The following is a 16316-nucleotide window of genomic DNA, read 5'->3' on the forward strand; positions in this document are numbered from 1 at the left end:
ACAATTTAACAAAAAACCCTAAAACTGACACTGAAACAAACAACTGAAACTAAACTAAAATTAAACATGTCAAACAACAAAAACTAAACTGAAACAATAATATTCACTCTGGAAACTCACTGAGACTAAACTGAATTAAAACAAAAAGTCAAAACAAAATAAAAATGAATACTAATTAGAAAATATAAAACTATAACAACTCTAATGGGTGCATGGGAAATTAGACAGAAGAGTGCAATTTATACATTATCCAATCTTTTATGCATAAAATTGATTATTAACAGTACAGAAAGACTACTGCTCTTTTAGATGTCATGCTGACGTCCAAAAGAGCAATTTGGTGCCTTTAAAGTTGTGTAATCATCATTTTAAGAAAATAAAAGTGCATTTAATTTCCAGGCCTTCTTAACATGCTTAAAACTTCTATGTCAGTTCAGTATGCCGTAATGTTTCTTTTACTTTATTTAACGTCCCACTTTACATATATATCAGTTTATATAGTAAATGTTATATTACAGATAATGATTAAAACACGAGACAATCAAACCACTGAGATGTTTATTAAAATACAAAGCAAACTGGAATTCCAGTAATGTTAAAAAAGAAAGTTTTCACACGAATCTATTCAGTGTGGTGAAACACTAAGTACATCCTTCCTACTTCCAAAGGAGTTAAGAGTGTAGCAGCAGTCAAGTGTCGCTAATCAAAAGCACTTGATTACATGATCATCAGCAAGTGTGAGCTCCTCTGCAGGCCTGGACCGATTAGCTGTGTGATAACACAATGCTGAAATCTTCCCAGGAGCTGAAGTTCCAGCAAATTCACCCCAAGGGCAGGCTGCACAATGCTCAGAGATATTCAAGCATGGCTTCTTTGAAGGGTACCAACAGAATGGATTAAGTTTGCAAAACAAGACTTCTGGAGCCATCTCCTTTGGACATACAAGATCAAAGTGGTAATCTGGTTATAATGCATAATCCAACGGCAAAGTCATACCAGCTGTTAAGCATGGTGGTGGAGGGGTGACGATTTGGGCTTGTTTTGCAGCCACAGTGTTGTGGACCCCTCGACACAAATGCAGAGCACAATGTAAGGTTAAAAGATGTTTTATTAAAAGAGTCTTTCTTTTAGTCGGTCCCTCGGAGGGATGAAGGCGTAGGAAGCAGGCGTGTGGACAGAGGAAACGAAGACAAGTAGAGCAAAAACAATAGATTGCATGTGAGTATTACAGGAGCCGAGCTTGTTTACTGCATGCAACGTAACAAGCTGGTGTCAAATGAGGAAAAACACCACCCTCTTAAAGTCACGCCCCAATCAGCTCAACGGCAGGTGTATAATCAGGTGCATGATTAGTGGACCTAGATGCTCCGCCTCTGCAGCAAAGCACGCAAACATTCCCCACACTCATGTCAACTGAGGACAGAAAGAGAGAGCAAAAAGAGGGAGAGAGAGAGAGAGAAGGGTGAGTCAGCTGAGGACGATCTGGGTAACTTGGAGGCATTAAGTTGATCATGAATTCCTCTGTATGCTAAAGTATTCTAGAAACAAATATGAAGCCATCTGTCTGACATCTGAAGCCAAAAAGCCAGTGACCCCCAAACACGGCAGCAAATCTACAGCAGAATGGCTGAAAAATAATTTTTTTAAAAACAACTTTTTGTGTTGCAATGGCCCAGTCAAAAGTCCAGACTTCAACCTGACTGAAAGGCAGGCATTTAACAGAGCTGTGCACGAACCAGTGTCCACAAAATGAACGTTGGAAAGAAGAGTGAGCCAAAATTCCTTCAGAATGATATGAGAGGTTGATAAAATCATACAAAAAGCAAGCATTTCAAATTTTTGGCTGCTATTGTGGGTCAACAGGCTGTTGGATAGTGGACTCTCTCATCTGTGTAGATAATCATTGGAGCAAAAAGACAACAAACAAAAGCAAACAAAGAAAAAAAGAAACAAAAAAACAAAAACTTAGCTGTGCATCAAATTGGTGACCTGTCTGGGACGGCCCACAATCCTGATAAGGATAAGCGGAAGAGAATGGATGGGTGGAAAGAAAAGAAAACTGTTGTCCGGGCAGTTTTGTCTCCTTTGTCATTTTGTCCATGAGATTCAGAGATAGGAAATGTGCAGCGGAGCAAATTCAAAGTGAACCTGAAGCTGCATGTATACTGTAAATTAAACTTGTGCCATTTTTATCAGTTATGATTAAATTCCTGCTTTAGTCAATGTAAGGTAAAGATAATTCCATTATATTCATATGCATGTGTGCCTACAGTGGCATGCCATTATGTTGCACCTTTGAAATTGACTGGTTTTCTGCCTGAACTGGCTACATACTCTGAATACATTTGCACCTGATCTTCAGTTTCCCCAGCACTCGAAGAAGCTCGGGAGACTCAGATGTAAGATTCAGAAATATTTACCATGTTCTCAGCACCAAGGAGCGTCATGGCAACCGTGTGTTTTTATTGGTCATGTTATGAGGTGAATTGCTTTGCCGAGATAAGATGTGTTCTAATTTTTAGTCTGTAGATCGGCTTTCCGACCATGTTTCTGCAGATATAAGCAAAAATACAACAGACACATGTCACAAAAATCCAGTCACGTTACAGAGTACAGCCCCATAGGCCTGATTCTTTGAGACCTTTCTATTAAGTAGAGAGACCTCTTGTTAAGACGTAAAGTCACCCAAACTTTACTGAGCTGCAGCTGATGCTCAGGCACCCTGTCATCACCCCATCAAAGTTGTTTTTTATACTTGATGATGACAGCAGAACACTCCACCCTGTAGTCATACAATAAAAATAAACTGTTTGAGAATGGAGTGGCACTGAAATTCACTGGTAACAGGAAGCCACGTGTACAAGGTAAACTGGTTTCATCTTTATCAGCTACAATTAAAAATCCTGCTTTCATGAGCAGCTAAAGATAATGAAATCATAAATGGCAGGTGGATTCCGTGTTGTTTCTTCTGCCAGTGCAATCCTGCAGCTGTGTTCACACCCTGGATGTTATTGACTTCTTAGCTCTCATGAGTATTACAGGTGGCCAGATCGATCCAAATATCGATATAATCGATGCCAACGCTAGAATAGGATCAATACTAGTGTGATGGGCTTAATACTTTGCTTCTAACCTCTAAGTTCAGTATGTAGCTCACTGAATTGTAGTAAAGTCACTGTTTTTTGGAAATAAAAACATATAGTGTGCAAATTGGGTATGCTGTCCAAATCACAGTTATTTAGTGATCATTAAAATGTGTTTAAAATTTGCAAATTGAAGATGATTCATATTATAAATCATGGCACACTAGTCTACACTACATACACTGTCTTTATAGGTTAAAAAGTACCTGTAGGAGTATTGGTACTCGATCTATATCAAAATCTGCAGTACGGCACAACAGAGCCCCTTTGATACTCTCTAATTAAAAACAAAAAACAAAAAAGAACCCCTAAACTTGATGTCTGTTTTTTGTTTGAACCCATTACTTCTTCTTCTTCTTTTACTCTTCCACACAGTCAACTGTGTTTAAAAGTGTGTATAAAAAATGTAACATGTTTGACACACTGCACAATCATGGAAACATGCAGTTAAGCTGGTTTAATTACCTCCAGTGTATGACACCTTAACAGCCTGTCCCTTCATCCTAAACTACAGGTTAATTATTAATTTTCGGTAAAGCCACGCCTTCTTCCAGCAGCGCAAACTAATAAACCACTGTTTTCTATCGACCTGACGACAGTGCGCCTCTGCTTTCCTAAAAGTTACCATCTCCAAGTTCCTGCTTTTGTTTTCGACTGGGATCATTCCGGTATAACACTTTTTTTTTTCTTCTTTTTTACAGACACCCGAAAGAAACGATTTTCCCCACCATAATAATAATAATATTAATAATAATAATTTTTGTTGACAAATTTAGACCTGCTGGAAGGTCTCCTTGAACCGCACCTGACTCATTAAGCAGCAGTGATGGAGGAGAAGGAGGCGGTGTGCCGGGGAGCGGAGCTGGCAGATGGTGAGCTGAGCGGAGCGCCGCCGCCGCGAGACTGCACAGCTGCCTGTTGTCATGGAGGAGCAAAGATGGCGGTCCTGGCCTATAGCCTGGGCAAACGCGAAATAAATCAACATTTTACCATAAAAAATGCCAAACTGATATCGCTGGCTGCTGTTCTTTTACTCCTTATGTTTCACGCTGCTTCGCGGTATTACGAAGGTGAGTGCTGCTTTTATTTGATCAACTTAATGTGGATGCGGCCACTGGAAACACTTGACATTGCTACTGGTAGCTAGGTAGCTGCTTGTGCATGCCAGCGCTTTTCTTAGCTACTGGGTGCCGTGCTTTTGTCACGGGTTGCTTTCTAGATGTTAAAGTTATCGCCTGAAAACGTGCGTGCCGCAAATAGCTGGTTTCACGCACTAAGTCTCCAAAAGAAGCGTGAATTTGACCCGACTTTATCCAGCTGGTTAGCTGCTAACACCGCCAATAGCTGTGTTTACATGCTGCTGACGTTCCTGCTGCCAGAAACGCTTTATTGCTGCTGGAAAAGCCCTGGAAAGGTTCGTGGAAGTGTATTTGATCTGCACCTGGAGACCAATGTCATGTAAATACGCTGTTTAGTTAGCTTCCTGAATAAATGCAGTGTCGGTAAGACTGGCCACAAATGTGCCTGTAGCCCTGCTCACAACTTTAAAAACTCTAGATTTTGCTGCCTTGCTTACACGGTAGCAGCACGTTTCTTTGTTCCAGGGCTGTAACTTGCATATGCATAGTGCACTGGATGTATCAGTGAAGGGTTTGCTCATAAATTGGTTGACAAACAGTGACACGTCCTCAGAGCATAGAGTTGGACTATGAATAACTAAAGCAGGCACATTTACATGTACGTCGTACCTAGGCTGCTCGGTGTGGACGTCACCCACGAAAAGGTTAGGGAGCAGAGTGTGCACACACTGTGAGCAGCTGCTTTGGCTGAGAATGATGTTGCATGCTGGTCTGCCCACCTTTCATGTTCGCCTGTTTCTGTGGATTGATTCAGCTGCAGATGGCTCCATTCATTTTGCGAACAAATGAATAGCTGGAGAGATTTATGCTCGAGCTAGATCGCTGATGGCTTCATTTTGCACTGTGGCCCCTGCCAGAGCCGTGTATTGTATGGTCCTTTTGACAGCACAGAATGAAAAGCCAGGGGACTATTGAGGCAGCAGGTTTCTGTCATAGTCGGAGCGAAACTGGGAGTGAAAGCGAGATTTTGTTTGTTTCGCCTCACCAGAAAGTTCTCTGTGTCTTGCCTCCAGGAGGGGACTCGTGTGAATGGCTGCTGTCCAGAGGACGTTACTTGGGGGAGGATGTATGGCAGCCTTATGGCTGCATGATGCACAAATACAAAAGCATGTGAGTCACACCAACTCCGAAGTTATTACACTGTATGTTTGGGATAAAGATTTCAATGTGTAGCAGTGATGTTGTGAGTTTTTGTCAGTAACTAAGGGTTTGTGGGTAATTTCAACTAAGTGCTTTAAGATAAAAGATCTCACATGGACAAATATAGGACAATAACATTAACCACCTCAGTAAATAAATGTTTTGTTTTTTTTATCTGTGCTCGGCCCTCACCAACCTTTTTTGTTTTACAGTGAAGCCAAAACCTGCCTCTCTGAAAAGCGGGTAGCCTTTGTTGGCGATTCGCGAATCAGGCAGCTGTTTTACTCCTTCATCAAAATTATCAACCCTGAACGAAAAGAAGAGGGGAACAAGGTAATTGTGAGAAACGGCACTGTTCAAGCCCAGGGTTTTTCTCACAATGGTGATGGTGCACGCTAAACAGATCTACAGACAGGAGGCACAAAGATATGCTTTAACTCACTCTGCCCAGTGCTTCCAGGGAAATTCATAAACTGACTAAAAATATTTCAGCCTGAAAATGGAAGTCTCTCTTCCATCACACATGGCTCTAAATTCTCACTGATCAAGGCTGCAACCTAAATCTAATTAGAAGAACAGACTAAGATTTATGCGTACCTATCGCGGCTGCTTTGAAGGCTGTGTGTCTTCCTTGAGAACTTTGCCAGTCAGCTCTAATAAATAACCAGACCAACAGGACTTAAAAAAAAAAAAAAAAAAAATGCAGTTTGACTAGTCATTTACATTTATGTGGCTTAATTATGGTTTCTAAAAACAATAGTTACTTTGCTCCTCCTTACTTCTCTCAAGTCTGATCATTTAACTTCAGACTATGGGTTTAATGTTAGAAAAATTCCCCCTGCTGACCTGTCAAATAAATAGAGTCGTTTATATCAAAAGATGGAAGTACTTTAAAGCCTGATATAGATGGCATCGTGGCATTGCAATGTTTAAAAAGGTTAAAGTCGAGTGGCTTGCACAGAAACTCAACAAGATAAATGAAGCTATGGTATAACCCTATAACTATACAGTACTGTTGTGGTCTCAAGCTGGGACAAAGCATCACTGACTGTATGTCACACTTTGTCTCCCTCTGTCCACTTCTTAACATCTGAAGCATGAGGACATTTCCTTTGAAGACAAGAGCTACTCTATTAAAGTGGTGAGCTATTTATTTATATCCTGGTTTTAACATGTTCTTGTTTTTTGTATTTTTCTTCTAAACACCCTGGAACAAGTTGTTGTTGTTTTTTTAAACTTCATCTTTGTGTTTAGGACTTTCTGTGGTACCCAGAGGCAAATAATTCAATGAAGGAACGCTTGATATCATGGACACATGTGAGTAACATTAACAAGTGAGGGAAATTGCGAATCAAGTGCGGCTCGTAAACTTAAGTGCGGTGTCTCTTTTGCTTTGCAGGAAGGTTCAGCAAAGCCAGATGTTCTCGTCCTCGGAGCTGCCACGGTAACCTGCGTTAATGCCTGCATGTTTTATATGAAACAAGTGTAACGTGGTGGCTGCCGATAGTTATGTCAATCCTGACTGTTTATCGATTTACACAGTGGTCCATCAAGTTGCACGGTGGCAGCAATGAGGCCCTCCAGCAGTACAAAGTCAACTTGACTGCAATCGTGGGGCAGCTGGAGAAGGTGGCTGAGCATGGGGAGGTCTACTGGGTGCTGCAAGGTGTGCTCAGTTTCAGCCACTCGCACTATACAATATCGTTTTATGATCATAGACAGGCTTCTAAAGTACGAGGCATCACTGGAAAATGATAAGACTCACAGTGTCAATTGGCACAGCTAGAGTCCTGTTATTTAGTAGCCACACAGCGTTAATTAAAGAGGAATTAATAGTTTCCAATCTGCACACACACCTAATAAATTTCTAGCTGTACTTCACATCTGTTTGGTAAACATATTTTCCATTTTTAACTTTTTTATTGTTAGAATTTACTGTAAACAAAAAAAAACAGGCAAAATAAATAAATAAAGTGCCACACTGACATCTCTGAACCTCCTACTTAGCATTTCACACTCAATAGTCATTTCCCACATTGCACAATGGTTGTTCACTTCATGCTTTCATGCATGGACCCTCTTGATTAAACCCCTTCTGCAGATCCAGTAAATGAAGAGGTGTTAAGTGAGAACAGGAAAATGATCACCAACCAGCAGCTGGAGCTGTACAATGAAGCAGCAGTGGATGTGCTCAACAGCAGCAAGCGTAATGGCAGATCTCGGGTCAGACTGGTGGCTGCTTCCCGTCAGGCTGCGCTGGAAACCATTATCAAGTCAGATGATGGTTTGCACCTGCCTGAGAGCACCAGGAGTGTGGTAAGTTAATTAATGAGTGTAGCATTAGTGCGGTTATTTTATCGGTATCCTTGATTAGTACTCACTTCCCCTTCACCTCTCCTTTTAACCATCCTGGCAGGGAGCCATGATCCTCATGAACTCTGTGTGCAACAAGATACTGAGGCCCATCGACGGTTCATGCTGTCAGACGTTACGAGCCCCTAACTTGCTCCAGAAACTGTCGGCTCTTTTCTTTCTTGGCTCAGCCGTGGTCTTCGTGGTCTTCCACATCCTTGGCAACAATCGCCACCGCCGACACGTGCCCCCTGACGTGGAGAGCCTAGAGGAGAAGAAGCCAGCCACTGCAGCTGTTCCCCCCGGCCCAAAAGCACCTTTTCAGGCTCTCTGCAGGATGGGAGTCATCATGGGCTATTTTTACCTTTGTGACAGAGCAGATGTGTTCATGAAAGAGCAGAAGTTTTACACGCACTCCACGTTCTTCATCCCTCTCATCTACATATTTGTACTGGGAGTGTTTTACAGCGACAACAGCAAGGAGGTGAGACGGTGCTTCTCAGTAAAGTTTTGTTTTTGCGTCAAACACCACAGTATAACAGTATTTACATAATCTCACTATTTCTTTTTTTTTTTTTTATTTCTTTGCTTCCACGCAGGCAAAATTACTCAACCGAGAACAAACAGACGAGTGGAAAGGCTGGATGCAGCTCGTCATCCTCATCTATCACATATCTGGAGCGAGCGCTGTGAGTCCCAATTATGTCTACAAAAATCCATTTGTGAGTCTCCTGCTGTGTATGCTGATGTCTGAAGAGCCTGATGTTTTTTATTTTTCTGTCTTTCAGTTCATCCCAGTGTACATGCATGTGCGGGTGTTGGTGGCAGCGTACCTATTTCAAACTGGCTATGGACACTTTTCGTTTTTTTGGCTCAAAGGAGACTTTGGACTTTACAGAGTGTGCCAGGTCAGGGGTGCTGTCAGTTATACTTTAACTTTATATTCTTATTGACATTTGTTTCTCAGTCATAGCAGACATCATGCACATGAGGTGTAATAGAGAAGTTCTGTCCATAAAAAGAAAAACAATTGGACAATTTTCCAGTGCGCTGCAATTTTTGGGGGGGGTCACATGTGACAACTTTGATGTCTCAGACTTGTGCTAACTTACATCAGCTGTCAAACTTTCAAGTAGAGGATCATTATTGGTACTTTGGTCACCCAAAGACCAAACGGCAGTGAAAGAAACCTCAATGTTCAAGGCCAAAGGCGGCGCATAAGGACAACATGCATAGAGTTATGCACCATGACCTTTTCCTCTAGATTCAGACTGTGGTATCCTGCAGAACATTCATCACTCATAATCTGCTTGACACACCACGCATTGAACACTCACCTACACAAAAACAGTCCTTGTCCTCCACTCCACACTGGCTCCCTGTGACTTTAGATCTCGTCACCAAAATGAACAAAATTCAGTGAATGAGTGATTTTTAAAATGGCAGCTGTGACAATAACATTATGATTGTTATTACAGAATAATTTGGGTTCAGATAAATAGTGTGATTTTTTTTTTTTGGGGGGGGGGGGGGGGGGAGTATGAGTTATATATTTGTCTTTGGGTATCTGCTTAGGTGTTTGTGTCATATTCATCCGCAGGTGCTTTTCCGTCTGAACTTCCTGGTGTTGGTGCTGTGCGTGGTAATGGACCGACCGTACCAGTTCTATTACTTTGTTCCCTTGGTCACATTCTGGTTTGTTGTCATCTACACCACAATGGCTATTTGGCCTCAGATCCTTCAGAAGACAGCTAACAGTAGGTGTCAAATTACTGACCTTTATATGCTCCGCTCAGTGGTGTCCTGCACTGTGTGAATAAATACAGATGATTAATTCATGTCATAAGTGCAAGCAGCAGGGTTGCATTTCATATGTCTTCTTTGTTGGACAGGTAGTGGCGTGTGGCATTTTGGGGTCTTGGCAAAGTTACTGGGCCTCCTGATTTTCATCTGCTTTTTTGCCTTTTCACAGGTGGGTCAGCTGAAATCGTTCTTAAGTGTAACCCTTCTTTCTTTTAATTGCATATTTGAGTTTGAGAGATGTAAATGGTCACAAGTCCTAAGTTATTCACTCAGCACTAGGGATGGGTACCGGTATCCGGTGCCATGATGGCACCAGTTCTGACATAAACAGTAGTAACCAGACCGAAAAGCAGCGCACATTTCGATGCTTTATTTCGGTGCTTTTTTTCCTGAGATGTGATACACTTTAGATTCTAGCCAATCATTTTACGTTTCCGAGGATAGTAGGCGGGCCCAGGTACGTACGTTCTTTTAGAGCAGAGCTACAGATTAAAAACGCCCAAGGCGAAGCGGTCAAAGTCTGGCTGTACTTCACAGCAAAAGATGCAAACTCAGCAGCCTGCAACAAGTGCTTTAAGCTGATACTGTGATACTGTCAAAGGAGGTAACACCTCAAATCCGATGAAACACCTGGCGACGCATAGCGCTTTAATTAAAAGCCGAGAAATGCGTATTTGATAGCTTGCTGCGAGACCTCACACCGTGCACATCTACTGCGGGTGTGGTGCCTGTTATCGGACCTGGAGTTAGCAACATCCCCCCAAAACCCGAAGAGTAGAGTCCTGGCCCCTAGCCCTGTCAGTGTAGCAGAATGATGACGGATGATGATGGCAGCAGCAGCCGTTCTTCTCTGCGTGAGTAGCTTAATGTTGTTCGTGTGTAATTAACGTTGAGTACGCTAACCACATTATTACATTAATGCATGTAAGGTGAACTAGCAAACACCGTCGTAGTTACATGCAGCTGTCTTCTTGTTTGATGGCAGATACTCCCTTCACCCTGGCCAAAAAGGCTAAAATGACCAAAGAAAAAGTGGAAAACAGCTAAACATGAGAGGTTTTTGGACAAAGTTTGTGTTTTTTCCATTGTTTAAGCACTGCTTCCAGCCAAGAGTGATACCATATATGCCCTATAGCTGCAGAAAAGGCTAACATTGTTATCTTTTTACAAAAAAACAGCTGAACATGAGAGGTTTTTGGACCAATTTTGTGTTCTCCATTCTTTAAACACCGGGTTGAGCACCGTTTAAGCACCGGCACCGTTTCAAAAGTACCAGTTTGGTACTGGTATCGGATAAAACCTAAACGATACCCATCCCTACTCAGCACCATATTGACCACTGAGTTATGCTATAATTTATTTTATTTTTTTAAATCAGATGTTTACTCCATTTTTAAAATGCTACTTGCTTTATGTAATTTCTGTGTTTTGCATTACGACTCCAGGGCATTTTTGAGCGCGTCTTCTCTGTGTGGCCCATCTCTAAGCTCTTCGAGCTGAATGGAAGCATCCACGAGTGGTGGTTCAGATGGAAGCTAGACCGATTTGTAAGTCAAATGTGTTTCCTCAAGGTGCAGCCAGGTTTTTGTCCACTCGTGTTACACATCAGAGCCCGCCCCCTTTTGACCCTCCCCCCCAAGTGGTAACAAATTTTGTAGCCTTTGCTGTAATCTTTTAATGTGTTGGCACTCTTCTGCAGGCGGTGATACATGGCATGGTATTTGCCTTCATCTATCTGGTGCTGCAGAAGCGTCAGGTGCTGTCAGAGGGAAAAGGAGAGGCTCTCTTCTCTGCCAAGATTTCCAACTTTCTCCTCTTCCTCTCTGTTGTCTCCTTCATAGTAAGTCTGCATTTCACATATTTTTGGTCTTACCAGTGCTGAGCGTTAGTTCTTAATTTAGATTGTTATCCTCTGTTACATAATTCCTTCTAATGCTAAATATTTATTTTTTTAAATTTAGACTTCTTTCTTTGTATATTTAAATAGTAAACACAAGGTGCAAAAGAGAATGCTTAAACAGGAGCCATGTTTACTTATGTGACAAAGCCTTGGAAAGTTTTTGTTGTATTAACTGGAGATAACAGTATCAGCTTGGTGACGGGTGAGTTACCAAAGCTTACTGGCTGTTTGGTAAAATGTGGCACTTAACATCTTCTCCACGTCATTCTAGACTTACTCAATATGGGCAAGCAGCTGCAAAACCAAAACAGAGTGCAACGAGATGCATCCCTATATCTCTGTGGTCCAGGTACAGTTTTTATCTGTCATTATCTTTGTTTCTTTGGCTTTTCACACATGAAGTGTTGGTGCAATCAAGTCTGAAAGTTTCTCTGAGTCAGATTAGATGTTACTGATGGAAATCGTGCATTTGATTTTGGGTTAAGAGGTGGCACCTGGAGGCAGGACGGATGATGCTAAGGCCTTAAATGCCTCATTCTCACATTAGCTCAGATGGATAATATACAGAGCTTGTGCTAAAAAGCTGGAAGGTTAAAGACTGTTTGATGTCTGAACTGTTTGGGACATCTGCACTTTCACTCACTGTTCTGTCTGGATGAGCTAATTTACATGTTTGGAAACAACCCTGACATCAGAGGCATGCACTGTGATGTTTCATCCATGTAACTTCAGGGTTATTTCAGGGTATATCACCTTGGAAACCTGCACCGCAGATGAGATTAGAGATAATCAGGTGTGAAATCACTGTCTACTGACCAATCAGTTCTCTGGAAAATAGCATCACCATTCCTGTGCGCCATCAGTAGAAAGGTCTAAAAAAATTTTAAGTGTCTAATGTCTTTGCCTCTGATCAGTAACAAATATAAATTATTAGAGGTAACTTTATTTTTATTTTTTTTCTGTTGTCTGAAAACAATTTTAGAACAATTTAATTGTTCTGTAACATTAATATATGAACATGTAGACTAATTTTAAATTCATTCTTTTACTTTTATTCTTTACTTGCTCTCAAACACCAATTACGTTGCAGCTGAGAGAATAAAAGCTAAAGGTGTCTTTTAAAGATTCAGTCCTGGATTAACTGACTAACTAGCTTTGTGTCTGACTGCTTATCATGCCTCCCAGTGTTAGGCAAAGTGAATCCAGATAATGGAAAGATAACCTGGATATGATGAGCTTTCTTCGTAGTACGGGGGCCCATGTCATCCTAGAGTCATGAAGTTAAATTTACTACTTAACATGATTACATGACAGTCTGATATAATTGTGAGACCAAGCCTAATAGCTCAGCATGTTATCTACAGTCAATTCACACTGGAAAAGATATGTTTTCTACATATATTGCCACCATTCTTCTGTTTACACCACTTTAGTGTTTACAGTTCTTCGACTTGCTTGGCCTGCTACTTTTTTAGTGATAAGATGGTGCATGATTTGCCTGTTGTCACACTTGGATTCTTAAAAATGTCTGTGATCTGTTTTGTGGGCAGATTTTGGCCTTCATTCTCATCAGGAACATTCCTGGCTATGCCCGTTCTATATATAGCTCATTCTTTGCATGGTTTGGAAAGATCTCCTTAGAGGTAAGGTTCTCCTTACTCTAGAGACACAGTTGGCAATATAACCCTAAAATAAACCTCCAGTCACAAAAGATTAGAGTCTTATGAAAGGTGTTTTTTTAAAACCATGCTTTTTTTTTTGTCCCACAGCTTTTCATTTGCCAGTACCACATATGGCTTGCAGCTGACACCAAGGGGATTTTGGTCCTCATCCCAGGAAACCCTTCCCTCAACATCTTGGTTAGCACCTTCATCTTTGTTTGCGTGGCTCATGAGATTTCCCTCATCACTAACGACCTGGCCCAGGTGGTCATCCCCAAAGACAGCATGGCTCTGCTGAAGAGACTGGGGGCCATGGGGACTCTCAGTCTCGTTATACTGCTGGTGTCCAGGGCTGGCCAGCCCACACCTGGCGCCTGATAGACACCTCCTGAGGGGATCCGGGGTAGGGGAGGGAGACCCACTAAGACCCTGCTGAGATTGAAGTGAGGTACAGATGGAAGTCAGGAGGCAGCCTTGTGTTTTAGCTACTGGTGAGATGTAAGACGATGTCGGCAGCAGTGACCCATGGGAGAACAAAGTCTGTCCGCTGGCCACATTTGAGCAGAGTCCGTACTTTTCTGACTGCTGTGAAAGTCAGACACTGAAGAAAAGACAAATACCCAACAGAGAAGGAGTCACTCCTTTAACAGCAAAGTCCAAATTGTGGGAAAGGAGTTTAAAAAACACACACACATAAAAACAATGAAATGTTTACAATATCTGGTTTCAGGATTTTGGAAATGCAGAATCTAAAAAAACAAAGCACGACGTCCTCATGTTAAGACTCACACCTGCTGCGTTTGGCAGCGTCGCGTCTGTTTAGCCAAACGCTGATAATACGTTTTTGTTACATGCAGAACTTCCTGTAAATCGCTTTGGGAGGGATCACCTGGCACACACTCCGTCCATGTTGTGCAGTAGCAGTTGAAGGGGGGATTTCACTCAGGTGGATCCATAACCTGCATATTCAGATATCTACTCTTTTACAACAAATGTGTTAAATTGTGCTGCATTTTTATCATCAACATTACGTTGTACAGTATTCCTGGTGACTTCAAACTGCATCAGATATCTAAATATGAGATATATGGACCAACAACTGGCTCGGATGATCAAAGATTGACTAGAGTCAGAAAACTTGGAGTGCAATGGTTAATATGTTGGAATATCCTTCGACGTGTTTTTGCTGTGTTTTATTTTTTTCTTTTGTTTTTCTTTTTTTTGTGCGTAATGTTGCTGAAAGGCTGTGGTCCACCTGCTGTAGCGCTGAAATTCTATGTGACATGTACAGTATTTAATGATTTAAATTAAGTTTATATTTTATACAGGTTTTTGGAGGGAGGGTGGGGCGGGTGGGGGCTGGCTTTGTTTTATTTTATACTCTGCGACTGCTGTTTGTGAAGGAAGTGTTCTATAGACAATTTTGTACCCATCCCAGAACCTCATAGACAATTACCTGATGGTGAGGTTGATCCTTTTAGCCGTCTTGTCTCATCTGTAGCTTACTTCCTAGTCGGTGTATATTTGTACAATAGTGACAGATTTATTTTATACAGCGTTGCTTCAGCAGTAATTTTGGTCTGTTATTGTTTTTTAATGTCCATTGAAACATGCCTCATACCTCTGGCAGAAAGTGTACCAAGTTTCACATGCTGTTCTAAGCAAACTGCTGGGTGACAAATTAAAGGAAAACCTTTGACCTCTGCAGAAAGGGGGTGTGGTGGCTCTGAAAGGCTGCAGGGGGCGCTGTAAATCAACTTACAAGTTGTTTTGCGTGACTGCCTTTTAAACCAATGATAAAATTTGTCCCTATGGGAGTGGTTTCTCCCATAATCAATATGACCCCTCCCCCCCAATAGGTCACTGAATGGCCTTTATAGTCACCTGAGCTCAACCTAACTTACATAGGTTGAGATTTTTATTTTTTTCCTTTCCTACTGATCTTCGATTTTGCTCCAAATACCGCCTTCAAATTACAAGATGATAGAAATTATGTTTACCCAATGCCTCACTAAGACACTTTATTTATTTTTTTTATTTCCATTAAATTGTTACCCATCTGTTTTTCTTGAGCTGCCACAGCCAGTGAACTTTGTAGTCAGTGAATGAGTGACTGAAGTGATGTCTTAGTGATGCCTTTTAAACAGACTGTGTGGTGTTTTGTTTTGGAGGTTTTCCCAGTGGCTTATACCTACAGTACATCTTCAGATGAAGACTTACATCTGTGATGCAGCTGTGATCATAAACTTCCATGTTTTAGGCACTTTGTATGGGGGCCACAACCACATCATTTAGAAACCACTAGGTAATGCACTGACTGAGCTGACATTACTGGAAGGAAAAATGTCGTACATTTCATCAGGCGGTGTCTGTCCCCTTTTGTCCTGGCAAACATGTGAGGGGGAGATGATTTTTATTCAAAGATCTGCTTTTTATTTAAAGATCTGCTTCCCCCCCCCCCTTCTATTTACTTGTTGCGGTAATAATCAGCGTTTAACGTTGAGTTTAGCACAGTACCAGTGCACATACTCAATGCACTTTTTTTTTTGTATTTGGCTCAATCAAATGTCGTTTGGCAGATTTATGACAATATAACGTAAAATGTAAGATTGCAAATGAATTTTTATTTCAGCTGCCATCAGGTAGAAAACATCCTCTATTCATTTATGTAATGTGGGTCCACAGCGGAACAGTTTAATGCGCAGCTTTCGTCTTTTTTTCTGGTTGTTTGGGTTCTGTTCTCAAACTGAGAGAGCCAAGTAAATGTTTAATTTTTAACCACTCAGCACCTCATTGTACAGATAAGAATGGCATATAGGTGTTTCCATTCTCTTTGGGGTGTAAAGTTTACTGATCTGTATGATGGTTTGTTTGTTTTTTCTCATCTCTTAGTGAACAACCGCGATACAGTAAATTTGGTTAATGTATGGGGCCTTAATTGATCTCTTTGGTCATGTAAAAGCAACAACTATTTATACCCTGCGTAGGGCCTCTTTTGAAATATATTACATGTATTAAAAAAAAATTGTGATGTCTTAAAAAATGTGAAATGTATCCATATTATTTATAAATGCCTTTATTCTGTTGTACATTAAGAATATCTTCATAAAAATGTGCTGTTTTGGCTTCTTTTAGTGGGTGGAGTGGGAAGGGGGTGTTTTTCTTGTTTTCCACTGGG

General features: G+C 41.2%; 1 protein-coding gene across 1 annotated transcript; it reads left to right on the plus strand.

Annotated features, from left to right (window-relative positions):
• The first annotated feature begins 3678 nt into the window (after positions 1 to 3678).
• On the plus strand, positions 3679 to 15769 carry casd1 (CAS1 domain containing 1). Its single transcript, XM_019350525.2, has 19 exons — positions 3679 to 3811; positions 3920 to 4213; positions 5296 to 5392; positions 5635 to 5755; positions 6519 to 6563; positions 6677 to 6739; positions 6822 to 6866; positions 6965 to 7088; positions 7524 to 7738; positions 7839 to 8258; positions 8374 to 8463; positions 8563 to 8682; positions 9375 to 9531; positions 9667 to 9746; positions 11023 to 11124; positions 11277 to 11417; positions 11749 to 11826; positions 13028 to 13120; positions 13247 to 15769. Exons 2-19 carry the CDS (start codon positions 3970 to 3972, stop codon positions 13514 to 13516), a joined length of 2505 nt encoding a protein of 834 aa, XP_019206070.1. The 5' UTR covers positions 3679 to 3811; positions 3920 to 3969; the 3' UTR covers positions 13517 to 15769.
• Positions 15770 to 16316: the final 547 nt, after the last annotated feature.

Source organism: Oreochromis niloticus, linkage group LG22 (genome assembly GCF_001858045.2).
Source record: "Oreochromis niloticus isolate F11D_XX linkage group LG22, O_niloticus_UMD_NMBU, whole genome shotgun sequence".
Lineage (NCBI taxonomy): Eukaryota > Metazoa > Chordata > Actinopteri > Cichliformes > Cichlidae > Oreochromis > Oreochromis niloticus.